This window comes from Cupressus sempervirens, chromosome 10, assembly GCF_028749045.1.
Source record: "Cupressus sempervirens isolate cs-2001-9-10 chromosome 10, ASM2874904v1, whole genome shotgun sequence".
NCBI lineage: Eukaryota > Viridiplantae > Streptophyta > Pinopsida > Cupressales > Cupressaceae > Cupressus > Cupressus sempervirens.
In genome coordinates, this window is record NC_143127.1 from 436,558,784 (window position 1) to 436,573,811 (window position 15,028).

Below are 15,028 nucleotides of genomic sequence, written 5' to 3' on the forward strand. Positions count from 1 at the left end.
TACAAGTTGAGGAGATTCCAAGATTTAAATGTAAATGTTGCAAGTGGCGAGCTTTTGAATTGCTTAGAGAGGATACCTTAGCTTAGAACATAGTTGGGTGATTATGCATCGGTGGATGACTTTTATGTCATTAAGTTAGAAGTATTTGATGTGATCTTGGGTATGCAATGGTTACAAACTGTTGGCAGGTACACAATTGATCATCATCAGAAAGGGCTAGAATTCATGAGTGGTGGTTGAAGATAGAGTTGAAAGCTATGGCAATTGGTGGACCTAGGATTGTTTCAACTCATCGGATGGAGGGTAAGCTTAGACATGATGACATTGAGTGGGCCCAGTGTTTTATATCCACCAAATCCACACCAAGTAGGGAGCAATAGCATCATGTAGACATACAAACAATGTTGGATGAGTACAAGGGGATCTTTGGAGGTATTTCACCCAAGTAGAACACTCGATTGTGGCTTTGAGCATGTGATAGAGCTGGAGGAGGGTGCTAAGCCTCATTACCACAACCTAATGCCATTGAAACATTTCAAAGAGGAAATTAAGAAAATGATAAAGGAGTTATTGACCATGGGACATATTAGACCCAACTTTAGTCTTTTTGCTTCTTCAATGGTTTTGGTGAAGAAGAGTGGCCTCTACGAATGTGCATTGATTATTGTGCTTTGAATAAGAGGACCATTAAGAACGAGTATCCCATTCCTCCAATAGAATTGTTGGATGAGTTGCATGGAGCTACTTACTTTTGAAAGATAAATCTTTGATTGAGATACCATCAAATACGTGTCTATAAGGATGATTTTCATAAAACATGTAGATGCCATTACAGGCATTATGAGATCATGGTGATGACTTTTGGCCTTTGTAATGCACCTGGTACTTTCCAGTCATACATGACCTACAACTTCAATAAGAAGGCGTACGTTTGTTTTGGTGTTCTTCAATGATATCTCGATATTTAGGAAGTCTTGGGAGGAGCACCTACAACATTTGGATTAGGTATAAAGCATCATGGAGGAGCAATCATTATTTGCTAAGGAATCCAAATGTGAGTTTGGTTTGACAAAGATATTTTATCTTGGGCATGTGATATGGGCTAATGGGGTCAAGCTGCATTATGAGAAGATGCATGTAATTCTAGATTGGCTGCCATCAAGAAATGTATTAGATTTGAGAGGACTCCTTGGGTTCTATTCTTACCACAAGAGGCTTGTTAAGGGATTTTCTCAGCTTGCAGCTGCACTCCTAGATCTAACATGAAAGGGAGCTTTTAGATGGTTAGATGATGCACATGAAAGATTTGATAAAGTTAAGAAGGTTATGAATACTTGCCCAATAGTTGCCTTTCCAAATTTCTCTTAGCAATTTGTGTTGGAGTGCGATGCTTCAAATGAGGGCATTGGTTTGTAGAATAGACATCCCATCACATATGGGAATAGGATGCTCAGAGATAATGAGAAGTTGTACTCTACCATCATGTGTACCATCATGCATGGGTTGGCAAAGTTCTGAGAGTGTATAGTGGGTGGGAAGTTTGTGGTGAGAATAGATCATAATAACTTATACGATATTTTTTGGAGCAAGAGTTAAAAGAGAAACAACAAAAGTGTGTTAGCAAATTAGAGGCATATGAATTTGACATTATGTCAAAGGTAAGGAAAATTTTGTGGCTAATGCACTTTCCAAGAGACCTATTACTACATTATGTTCCATATCTAAGATCATAGATGATGCAAAGTCTCTACTCTTAGTTGAGCATTCCAAAAATATTTTTGTTGTTGAGCTTATGGATGGTTAGATTTAGGGTGCCAAGTATAGAGTGGTTGTTGAGGTGATTTATTATAAGAACATGGTTTATTTGGTGCTTGAATCTAAATTGAAGAACAAGATTGTGAGGGTTGTTTACGATACACGTTTAATAGGTCATCTTGGGTATTTGAAGACATATGTACAGGTCAAAGAGAGATTCTCTTGGAAAGGTCCTAAGTATGGCCTTAAGCATGTCAAAGCGTGGTTGACTTGTTAACAAAACAAGTTGGAGCATGTGTTTCATATTGGATTAGTACAATCTTTACCCATGTTTGAGTAGAAATGGGAGAATGTGCCTATGGACTTCATCAGAGGTCTTTTGAGGGTGCAGGGTAAGGACAATATATTTGTTTTGGTTGATCGGTTTACAAAAAGAGGTATTTTGATTACATGATCTACCCAGGCCCATTAAGAATAATAGGGATAGTAAGTTCCTCAATATTTTGTGGTAGGTGTTCTTTAGATTAGCAGGGACTGAGTTGACTTGTAGTACCACCTGTTGGTTCCCAAAACCGCAGATTGGAATCCTATGAGCTTTGCTTGCTCGATGTTGGGATATCCAATCGGTAATGGCCAACTTGACAGGATTGATCAATGCGATTCAAATTCCCTGCACTTCTGGCTTTGCAAGGCCAAGGTCGGTACACCCAATCCTGGACAAAACACTTAAATCCAAGATCCTTATAGCAGATCAATTAAAATGTGAATGCGATGAAAGTTTCCAAAATGGCAAGAATTATTGAAAGCTTCAAACTTGCAAATTATGAACTGAGTACAAAAGTAAATGATTGTATAAATGTGATAATGTTTTAAATAAAAAATGGACACAACAAATGAATATATTAATTCCTCAATGGAAAGAAATGAAACAGTTGCCATCATATGGATTATGAATCAAGAGTAAAATACCACTGCTTAATTAAATGGGCAATCAAAGTCAATATTAAGTTGAATCGTACAACTTTATAAAGTTCAATATATTTAAACTATAAACAATTTTAACAATTCAGACGTGGCAGATCAATTATACGAACACAATTTTAAACTAGTCTAGGATGCACTTTAACTCTTGTGGAGACAAACTAGACATAAATATGGAAACAATTAAATATTTCACAATATCTATGTTTATCAAACTTAAAATGCAATAATGACCCAGTCCACTTATTTGAATATTAAAATATTTATAGAAATAAATAAAAATATTTATAAAAGGACACAACTTAATAATAATTTAAAACTCTAATGCAGATAAATTAAAATAAATATTTCTTACTGATAAAGAAATAAAATTGTATTGGAGACACTCCTTACAAATGATCCATCCAATACAATCCAACTCCAAAATCAAACAAGAACTCATTCGATAATCCACCATCCATAGGCTTAGTTCAAAAAATCATTTCTTTGCCAATGAAAAATAATAATATAAGTGCCTCAGAAATATATAAATTTTTTAAAAAATATGAATATGAATATGTAGATTTTACGTCGTATATTTATAAAAGATGAAGAGTAATTCCCTCAACCATCTCATCCCCTCAAAAAACCTAATCCCAATTTAATAACTATAACTGCACTAGGTATTATTGTTTAAATTTTGTATTTGTTTTAAAACAATAATTTTTGGGATTATCGGGTGATTTAAATCATTCTAGAATCATTGCCAAATTCCTTGATATACTTCTTTTGACATTCAGAGGGAGTCTTTATCATTTTGAATCATCTGTGAATGGTAATTCGTCTTTACCTCTGCACTCCAATGGCACAAAAGAAAATCCGAGTCTATGCTAAGTCGTGATACGACTTCTTCAAAGATTATGAGGATTTGGATTTTTAAATGTGATTGTCGTTGAAATGAAACTTTCACTGCAAATTTTGATGGCACAGACACCATTTGCGCATAGCCTCCAATCATCTTTATTGCCAATGCGAAATGATGGATAGTATCTTCACATTCCCGGTAATTCCGTCAATCATATAAAGTTTGCGAATGACAGAAGCATGGTGTCCAGGTATAATCGATGTTGTGTGATGTAATGTCCCCATTTTAGCAGTTGACCAAGTGTGTGTGTGTTAGCATTGTTCTACATGGTCCCGAGGGCTAACGAAGGGTTTAATGGGATCTTGGAGTGTTTGGGCCTAGTCATTTCTAGTTTGGGCCAAAACGAAGTTGATTTACTCAGTTTCAGGCATACTTACTATTTTTAGTAAGTCAGCAGGACACAGTGCAGGTCAATTTTGGTGATTGGATTTGATACTCCTCGGTGAGAGCTTTCCGATGAGCTATCACTTGCATTATTCGGAGTCCGATTGCTAATACATTTTAATGCTTGAAGTTTTATTAAAGTAACGTCTAATTTAATTGTAAAATATTAAGTGTTATTTTAATATTTATTTTATGGGGATGTGTACCCAAGGGAGACATAAGGGGTATTTTAATATGTGTTTTATATACTACACATCTTTTATCCCACATTGCCCATATGAGTTGAGCGGACCCTTGGAAATAGAATAAAAGGAAGCATTTGTGGCTTCATTAGCCAGGTTGAATATGAGAAGAAATTGGTGTGTGAGTTGCAGCTCTGTTCTTGGCATTTGAGGACGTCTATCCTCTCTTGTAACATTCTAGACATCATTCCCTTGGGGTTTGGCCTTTGGAATTCTTTGTTATTGGCTTCATTATCAGGCAATTTAGTTGCATTTCCAGCTACAGGCAGATTTGGTATTTTGCTCATATCTTCTTCACTACTTTTCCGACGCTTATGCCGCTTTGAGGGAATGATATTACGAAGGTAGTGGACTGATTGAAGGACAAAGCACTGTAGCAGCAAGTTCGAAAGCATGGGCTGGAGTATTATGTCAATATTGCTGAAGTAATTAGTGAGTTGATAAATCTGCCATGTATTTGGTTTTATGAATTCTGAAAATAACATTTTATTAGCAGTAGTTCATTTCCACTTTGCATATTATTGTAGTTTCTTTCTTGTTTATGTTGTATGATACCAATTCCATGCGCAAAACACAACAAACAAATAAACGTTTAATTTTTGGAGTTATAAGGGGTTTAAAACATTAAACGGAGAAATAAGAGGTTGAATGCAAACTGTTTGACATAATTCCTTTCAGCAATTTGGTTTAGTTTTTGGGACATTCAGGGGTGCCCATTACATGTGATGATGATGTTTTTTCCATAGACGCACATATTCTTTGCTGGAATCAACCACGGGCTCTCATTTCTTCCTTTGGATTGAACAGCACAAGGTGCTGTCAAGTCGCCATCAAGCCCATATAAATATTTTTTCATGTGAACCACCATACCTGTAAGAGACACAAAAAGAAACTGCATTAGATTATACAAGAATGATTAACAATACATATCCTTCACTTGTGAAGCCCTAGGGGATAATAACTGATAAAGCTCTCAAAATTGTGAATTCTTTTCAGAATGGCACTCCTCGCAATGATGATATGCTTCAGGACACTTCTAGAACAGGGTGCTCAATTTTCTCCAGACTTGTGATAGAACATCGCTGAAAACAAAAGCATGGCCCATGATTCCCCTTCTTCATCACTTCTCATCATAAGAGGATGCAGCAGAGATATTTGGTGTGCTAGAATATTCGTGATCTCCAACCTGAACACACATCTTTATGCTCAGAAAGCAATCTGGTATGCTCTCAATGGTACATCTGTGATTGTATCCTTTAATAATTCTGCCAATCAATTTCATATACTCGACAAGGTGCCATTGGTTTTACAGTCACCGGCTTCTGAGACTCACGTCTATTCAGGAATCTGCACATCAAGCCATATTCTCTAGTTCTTGGTAATGTTATCGAACACAACCCCATCCCTATGCTCAGAGCATATATTTCCGCCATGTATATGTCAGATTTGTGGATTGTTGATATGCTGTTAGCAGAGATCAGTATAATCTGTAACTGCAATTTTAATGAATGATTTGGAGGTTGCAAAGTTTAAAGTCATGAAGAACTTAATGCTGCCCATCTGCTATACTCTATGCCAGTTCAGTTCGTGTGTTCTATTCACTCCTCCTTCATTATCAATCAATCATGACCTGTGGAACCTTCTTATAGGGACAATAATGCCATGACTATTCATTATATGATCATGTAACAATTAGTAATAGACCTGTTGCTACATGAGGCCTGTATCAATACAAGGCTTGGAAACATCTTGGAAACATCTGTGTGTCTTCATACTTCTAGTCATAAAATATGCTCAAATGGATACCTAAAACTTTGGATTTTAGGGCTTCATCACCAACAATCCTCGTACAGATGGTCAGAAAAAAGATCGTGAATAAATGGGTGAAAGGTTATCTCCCTAACTATGTTGTAGGGCAACAGAGAGTGTGGATCAGGTGGTTGTATCTTGGGGAGTATTGTTCACATGACTATTAGCATGTCACCTTATTGGGCTCTCTACGGTTCATTGGTTTGGCTTTTGATGACAAGGCTCCCCAAGCTAAGGATTGGTTACATGATCATCAGAATATCGTCAAGGCTTTCGAAGATAATATCTAATATGCACAAAACCAACAAAAGATGTGTGTTGATCGCCACAAGACATGATTTTCGAGGTTAGAGATATGGTATTTCTACAGCTCCAGCCATACAGGCAGAATTCATTGAAGAAGAGGCGTGGAAGAGCTTAAACCTAGGTTTTATGGTCCATCCATGATAGTGAGGAGGATTTGGAGAAGTGGCATATGAGCTTGAGTTGCCACCTGATAGCTGTCATAATGTCTTTCATGTTTCATGCCTCAAGAAGGCTACTGGACAATATGTGGAGGGAAAACTGATTTTGAAACCTACAAGGTGATCAAGGAATATTTGGTGCGATGGCGGAACTTACCACTTGAGGATGCAATATGGGAAAGTGAAGATATTCTACAATATCTAGCTTTGCAATTGCTTGAGGGCAAGCGATCTTGAGAAGGGAGGACTCTAATGTCTCTTTTGTCGCAATTTCTATAGAGGCTGGGTTAGCTTATTTTCCCATCTTGATAGGCTAATAAATTAATTTAAAAAGGGGTTGCCATCCACTCACAACTTTGTTTTGAGGTGAAACACAGAAAAAATTATTTAATGATCTATTGATGTTAAAGTCACTTTGTATTATATAGTGATATTATAAAATTAAAGTGTCTTTTATCCCACATTGGTAAAAGTAAGAGCGTTCACCAACTTAAGAAGCTATAATAGCACAGCTCTTCATTCATTTGGGGTTATGTTATGAGATTACTTCATTGATTTTCCAAGGATGAAATCCCTTGGAATTTGAAAGTTGGACAAAACCCCAGTTTTTCAAAAGAGGTGACAATGTTTGCTAGTGAGCCTATTGGTGGAAATTTTGGTTCAAAAAGAAGCTGTGTTATAGATTGAAGGTGACATGAACAAGTTCTATGAATAGTGCTGCAGCTCCAGTAGTCGTGAACAATGTTGCAGCTACAGTGGTTGTGGATAGTAACATGACTAAGTATTTAGGTTCAGTTTTAAGGGTTATTGCTTTCATCCTGGTCATAATCGGAGGGCCACTATTACTAAATTTGTAAGTCTTTCCCAGATTATATTTTCAGATTGTAAGAGGGCCAACATCTCCATAGTTTGCAGTCTTTTCCAGGTGGTATTATTTCAGATTTCCTGCAGCATTGGATGGCATATTTGAGTTTGTTAAGGATTGGCTAAGAATGGGGGATGCAAGGTCAATTTTATAACAATGAGATACTGTGTTTTATGAAGTTATCCCAGTCTTATTTATGATTGATAATGAGGACTGCAACTAGTTGTTTCCGACTTGTTTCCATGCAACAAAATGGTCATTTATTGAGCTTTACAGTTGTCCTTGTTCATGAGGACTGCAACTAGTTGTTTCAGACTTGTTTCCATGCAATAAAATGGTCATTTATTGAGCTTTATAGTTGTCCTTGTTCATGCTTACATTGTACTTGTATTTCTTCATGTTATACTGTTGTTTGTTAAAACAAGCATTTAAACCTCAAACAAGGACTCAGATATTCAAATCAGACTTTGCACACCAGCTGTTGATGAAATGTTGTTGCATAAAAAACTAAAAACTTTAAGGTAGAATTAGCAGGGGATATTACAAAGCACTATAGGGCTGCAATAAGGTTCAGGTGACAAGATTAGGTGTCATGGCACCATAATCTTCCTACCACAGATCTGCAAGGATAAAAAATATCATTTATAATTTGGTAAAGATTCCAATAAACGTAATGAATCAAATAAATGGTATAATAAAACTAAACAATTGTTCTTTTGTACCTGGTGTAACAACTAAAATTTTTAGGGACTAAAAACCTTTAAGATACTCTTTCTTTTACCGATTAGAAGGAAACAAACTACTTTTCACATGAAAAGGAAATAATGGAAAATAACTGATTAACTGCATTCTCATGAAAAGAATTGAACCACCAAGGGAAAGATTTAAACTACCCTTTTGATGTACTAGGAAAATGATTTCAATAAGATAGATTGACTAACCATCTATATTACACATGAAATGTAAAATACTATCTAACTGCAAAATCTTATCTACCATTTCATATGAATAGGAAAGTAACCGCATAGAATATAAAGCTGATGCTGAAGCTGAGGTAAAGATCCAACTGAAAGAAAATAACAGAATATTAACAAGGTTTAGATCGCACCATATCAAGAGAAGTAGAAACTGGTCTGCACTATACAAGTCTAGGCAATTGGAAAAGAGGAAAAGGCATTGATAGAGGCTTAACCTCCAAACCATGGACATAGTGTAATCCCCACTCATTCCTTCTCTACTAAGAATGACCCTACCCTGCACAGGATAAGGCACGTGTACACCATCTCATCCTGCCACCTGAGCAATCTAGTGTTAAGAGTTGTCAACTACATAGCCGGCTAGACTGTGGGTACCTCTTAACAGACTATCCATCCGAGTATCAGTTATCTTGACCTCTGGTGATCAGTGCAGCATTATTCGCTTCTAAAACTACCCCGACCAAGGATTTTCAAAGGACAACTATGTGGCCGATCACCCACCATTCGACTTGACAGACTTGACTAATATCTAGTTCCCAATATGAACTGACTAGATTTACTATTTCCAATTATTCATAGATTTTTCATAGTTCTGATATATCTTTTTGATTTTGCGGGTTTACCAATATGTCCAACTCCAATTCATAGAGACTACACCACTCATCTCAGCCATTCTTGGCTATCCTTGATGATCTCTGGTGTGATTTTCCAGCTTACATTATATGATATTCAGCTATGTTAAGAAGTTTCTTTCTGCACCCATAATTCAGAAAAGAAAGAAGGATTATGATTCCCATGTGGCCAAATTTATTTTCAGTGATGGACAATCTTCCATAAATCTTAGGGACATATACTTTTAATGTCACTGTATTTTGGAAGTATAAATGGCATACTCAACCAAATCATCTTGACACATAAATAAGTTTCAGAAAACATTATGTAATAGAGGCAATGAACAGCCTATGAGTGCTCTTGGCACGACTGGTAAAATAGTTCAAATGCAACTCGAACAGTCTTTTCATACTGCCAGCAATGATCCGACTAAACCTTCTTTGTACATGCTATGAATGATAATCTATTGACTGTTATTGTGACAATAAAATAATCTTGAAGGAATTATGACTTGAATAAGGAGCTTCTAATTTGTAGTTCACTTGCTGTTCTAGCTCAACTTGGTCGATGATCAATGAACTTAAATACATTTTCTTAACTGGATTCACAGTTTCTTCAGCGCTACCCGAGTATGAGGTTGGATATGACATATTCATTACATGGTGACAAAGGAATGTATAACCTCAAATACAAAGTGACATTTTGACGATGGTCTGATTGTCCTTATAGGCACCTGGGATTCCCTCAGGGATGTTTCAGGCTCAGCCTTACCTCCCATTGATTAAATGCTATCAAACCCAATCTATTTGCTCATAGCATCAATGATGGCAAGTGCATCCCTGATTGTGTTGGAGGGTACAAGTTCAATGAAATTGGAGATAGAGGTGGATGTTGTGAGACAGATGATGGAAAACTGAATCTTTGTCGAGTCCATATACATAACTAGAGATATTTGAAAGGTTTTTTGACAACATCATGGACTATTGGGAATTATGACATGACAGAGAAGGCCATTAACAGAATGAGTCTGGCTGAGCTGCAGGTTTTTGCAGTTGGAGCTTTGCACGATTTGATAAGGAATCTGTTTGAAGGACTTGTTGGTGACACTATATGCATCTAAAAGGCTGTGGAAAGCAGCGTGATGAAGTAACTGATTTTACTTCTCTGAATTGGTCTTCTTATGCAGTATGGAAAAATATGCTTATTTTGTAGGGTTCCTTAAAAACATTTGGTCTTCAGCACAGATTGAGAGAACACAGGAGGTTATTTAGGCTATTAGAATCCTTCTTTTCTCAGAGGAGGTTATTGATGCTATTATAATCCTGCTTTTCTCACAGGAGGTTATTGAGGCTATTATAATCCTGGTTTTCTCTCTTTATTGCAAAGACCTCTATTTCTGTGGGTTGAGGAGCAGTGGTACTTGTGTGTTTTGTTCCATTGAAGGGTGGGATCAAGTGGTGTACTGTCTTCCTTCAAGCCCAAAAGTAGATCTCCAAAACCACAGACCATTGTGACACAACATATTCATAATTTTAAAAGGCAAAAATCATGTTTTTTCAGCATTTGAAGTGCTTCTAAAGTCACTGAAATATGGTTCTTGCACTGCCTGAAACACATTTATCTTGTGCATGGCATAATCAAGGCTCATTAAGTAGCACTTGAAAAGTAGTAGGCAAGAAACTCTCAAAAATTTGGTTGGCAGACTTGGTGGGTAAACCCTGTAAAACTCAGGAGTTAAAAAAAAGTTGGCAAGTACTTGGGGAAGTTTGCCGAGTTGTGAAACTATGGAATTTTGAAATTTCTATTAAAATCTGGGAAATAATTTTGTGTACTACATACACACTACAATTTAAAGAAGACTTAACAAGCTGGAATATCGAAAAACAGAACCATTCCTAAACCAATCTGGATGATGAACAAAAATGTTTGAAATTGTAAATAAATGGCAGAAAAATGTGTAGCAGATCCAATTAGTTTCTCTGTAAGGCCATTGTTTGGTACTGGAGGAGCTTTCTTGTTGTTGTGAGGAATTATTTACCTCATTCTTTATATTTAAAAATCACAAGGTTGAGATCGGTTATTTCAATAAATTGTATAATTTGTTTCAAATTATTTCAAGAATATCTAACCTGGGTAATCTCATTGCAAATGCCAAGACTGTAAATGAATGGTTTACTTGCTACCGATTGCTATGATATAGCAAATGATGTATTGCATGGAGTTTTCTCCTTGCCAGGACAGAGTATATGATTGAAATAACATTCATTTGCACTTACAGATTGATGATGTGATCAGTCAAGCGCAAGCAACCAAAGGGGTCCTAAGTTCTCAAAGAACCCTGTTTGTAGATATTCAGGGGAAAGTCAAACAATTGAGTGACAAATTTCCAGTTATCCGTGGCTTGTTAGGTCTGTGTCACTTATCTCTACCTATCTTAATAAACTTCGTTGAAATCTAGATTCTGGATAAATAAAATTTTAATAGTTCCTTTTTTGTGAATTATGCAGGAGCAATCAAGAGGAAACGCTCCAAAGATACACTCATTCTCTCAGCTGTTATTGCTGGTTGCACAGTGTTCCTTATTCTTTACTGGTTGGCAAAGTGATATTGTTACTCGTGAAAAAGTATAGTTAATATTCAGTTGATATCCTGATCTGAGTAGTGTTGAAATGAGCCCCTGGGAATTAAGATTTACCTTGCATTTTATTCAAGTTTTATTCTTTATTAGTTGCTTTCCTGAATGAAAGGAAAATTCAAAAATTCTACCCCATGAATTATTTCGGATGATTGTAAATAATTAGCAGCAAAGTAATTTTTCGCTTATTTCAAAAACTCCACAGAGTTGGATTTCTTATTTGGTCAGTATTATTTTTTAAAATATCGAACACTAATTCCACTAATATTATCAAGATCTGAAGTTTTATACCTCTCTAATAGAATGATAGGCTCACAGGGGGTCCTATCTTTCACAATCAATATAATGGCAAGGCCAATATTTAAATATTACTCAATTGATCATGCTACAAATAATGATATTCATCTTAAAATATATAGTTGTAACCATCAATAATGTTGATTGTTTTAAGTTGTTCAATTTATAATGTAATTTATTCCAAAGTATTAAGAACCTTGATTTAGATTGTGCTTGAAGGCTGGCTTTAGTCAAATACAAGTACTGGCACGTATGATGATAACTTCAGACTGTTACCAGAAAGTGCCTGGGAATTTTTTTTGTAATATTATGAATGATGCACTGATTCATAGAAAAAAATCGATTGGAATTCTTCTGTATACATCTATAGGATATAAGGAAATGGCAGGAAATGGGTAGTCTTGAAGCCCTGAACACCTCAAAATTGTGGAAACATCCTTGAAAAATCCTGGATACTCTTTTTGGTAACTTATTTAGGTGCTGTTTACCTGCCATGCCCTCTAACTTTGGTTTCTTCTGGGGTTCATGCATGTTTCTAAATTTTTAGTCTCATGGATATGATTTGTCACCAAATTTCGTACTCGTGATTTTTGCTGGTTCTCTAGGAAAAAGTGTTTATTTTCTTCCAATATGGAAACATTAATTCGTTGGTTTCACTCGCTGCAAGAAACCCTCTTGTTTGATGGTGACTTGTTAATTGGACTCATCTTCTTATAAATTATGCAAACAGAAGTTTTGCTGTTTTAGCTAAGCAATCTAAGCACTCCGCGTTACTTATATCATATTAAAATTGAATCCATTTAATTCAACCACGAGAGCCAATGATGTTTGTGATTTACCGTGTTATTTCATGTGGTTTATTTTCGAATCTACCATAATGCTTTTAGACGTTAGTTTTTGTGATCATTTAGTCTATGACGAGCATTGGTTGAAATGTTTTGATTGGTTCGTTGTACGCGTTTTTTTTTTTGGTCCACTTGAACCTTTCAATAGAATGACTTCTGTTACTAAAGCTTATATATGTTATATGCATTCATTTTATTTGTGTATCGTTTAATTTTAACAGATGCCTATTTCATGGACTAATTATGCAAGACTATTTGCATATTAACAATATACTTATCAAATTAGCAGTTTCTCGAAGTCAAATGTTTTCAGGTCATTGTACGGGTTATTTATCCACTCTTAAATATTTGCTTTTTAGAGTATTATTATTCCATTGTCGTGGGTGTGAGGGTTTATAATTCTGAGATTAGATAATACTAGCACCATTCAAAGATTTGCAAGGATATGCTGATAGGTGTCTGATTTAAAGCACAAAGCTTTACATAGAACAATTAAGTATAAAAATTATAATTTTACAAACTTGTATCATTTTAGAAAACAATCTTGTACATAGCAGAATCTATGTTGGATGAATTAAAGTAACAATATTGTCCTCATTTGTTTTTTTGGTAGGAGTGGTACTTGTAAGTTGTAATTATAAATCTTCACTATTTCCTCTTTTTAACCAACAATTTTGAATCAACAGAAGATAAAACTTGTAAAAAGTAACATCACATACCTAGACTCATTATGAGAGAAACTGTTGGCTACCTTCTTTCCTGACAATAAAGATAAGCAAGTAAACTAATAATAAAAACATGTAGAATTATTAGGATTGCACAAGCAATGCATAGTATAGCTTCTTATATCAGCGTGACAAAAAAATTCAAATATAAAACATAGAATCAATATAGGGACACAATTTTGAAACTAAAATCAGACGGTACCAATTTAGTGATCATACAAATTCGCAAAACATAAAGTATAAGCCCATAAACTAATAGCTTTCAAGAGTTAGAAGCTAAATATCATGTCTTATTGAAAAGAATGTTGATAGTTGCAAAATAAAACTTTAATGTAATTTGTACCAATGTACTTCAAATAGTGTTAGAAGTCTAAACATGTTTCTGTTACAAATTTATCTAAGCAAGATATTGAAATCCATTCATATATTTAGTATTTGTGAACAATACTTATCTACAAATGCAAGCCATAAGTTTGGAAATTATATAAATACAACTATTATCTAAAAATAAAATAAATGTAATTTGTTATAAATAGTTGAAGCAAAATAATATAAAATATCACAAATAAAAGCACTTTTGCAAATGTTTGAATGTTTTTATAACATAAGGTGTACCAGATATACATATAGAAGCTTATAAATAAAATGCTACAACTAAAAATTATTAGTCAAATTAATTTAAATAAATTCAATAATTATTTAGACAAAAGTCTACACAATGTTAAATTACAAAAGACCTCTACTCGAGCATAACACATAATAGTAATTAATTTTAACAAATAATAAATGATAAATAATCAAGGCTTCAACCAATTACCTATAATAATAATAATTTTTAGTTTTTTTTTTATGTATATACTATATACTAAAGTCAAGTTGAGAAGCTTGACACATGTGTGTGTGTGTGTGTGTGTACCCAACAACGAGAAAATAAAAATTATGCTTTCAAATAAAAAATAGATGATTCAAAAATATCTCTTCTTAAAATTTGGGTTAATGTTCAAGTTTCTACATATAGTAATTTGATGTAGCATTACAATTTTAAATGAACTTTATATTATGGTAAAAATTTGTATAAGACTGAGGATTTGACACACCCAAAATTCAATCTTACATGACAAGTGATAAATAAAAGTAAACTTGAAAATGAAATTGAGTTTTATATTTTCTTATAATTAAAAAAAAATCAAATCATAAACACTAAAATGTATTACAAAAAAAAAACAAATCTAAAAAGTAAAAAAAAAACGCAACTTACTAATAATGTTAAAAATGAATATTTTTATTTTCTAAGTTTGATACTTAAGGAAATTTAAATTCATGAATACAAATAATACCATTTGAGTATGATTGTACTACGTGTATAAATAAAAGTAATTATATTTATTTATTTTTAGGTTTTTATTATAGATAAAGGACATAGGTCTTAATACAACATAAAGTACATAGATACATCCTCCTCCCTCCTTGGTTGTTCCTCGTCCTTCCCTTTTTCTTGTACCTCTGATCAATATATGTATATAATCTAAGCAC

At 34.5% G+C, this 15,028-nt stretch overlaps 1 protein-coding gene across 1 annotated transcript in view; it reads left to right on the forward strand.

The window, feature by feature from the left end:
- Nucleotides 1-12,042, forward strand: part of GOS12 (golgi snare 12) — a 101,201-nt gene extending 89,159 nt beyond the window's left edge. Inside the window, exons 6-7 of the mRNA XM_089804049.1 lie at nt 11,272-11,401; nt 11,501-12,042. Coding sequence (XP_089660175.1) covers nt 11,272-11,401; nt 11,501-11,598 — 228 coding nt within the window. The 3' untranslated portion in view covers nt 11,599-12,042. The remainder of the gene's footprint in view (nt 1-11,271; nt 11,402-11,500) is intronic.
- Nucleotides 12,043-15,028: the final 2,986 nt, after the last annotated feature.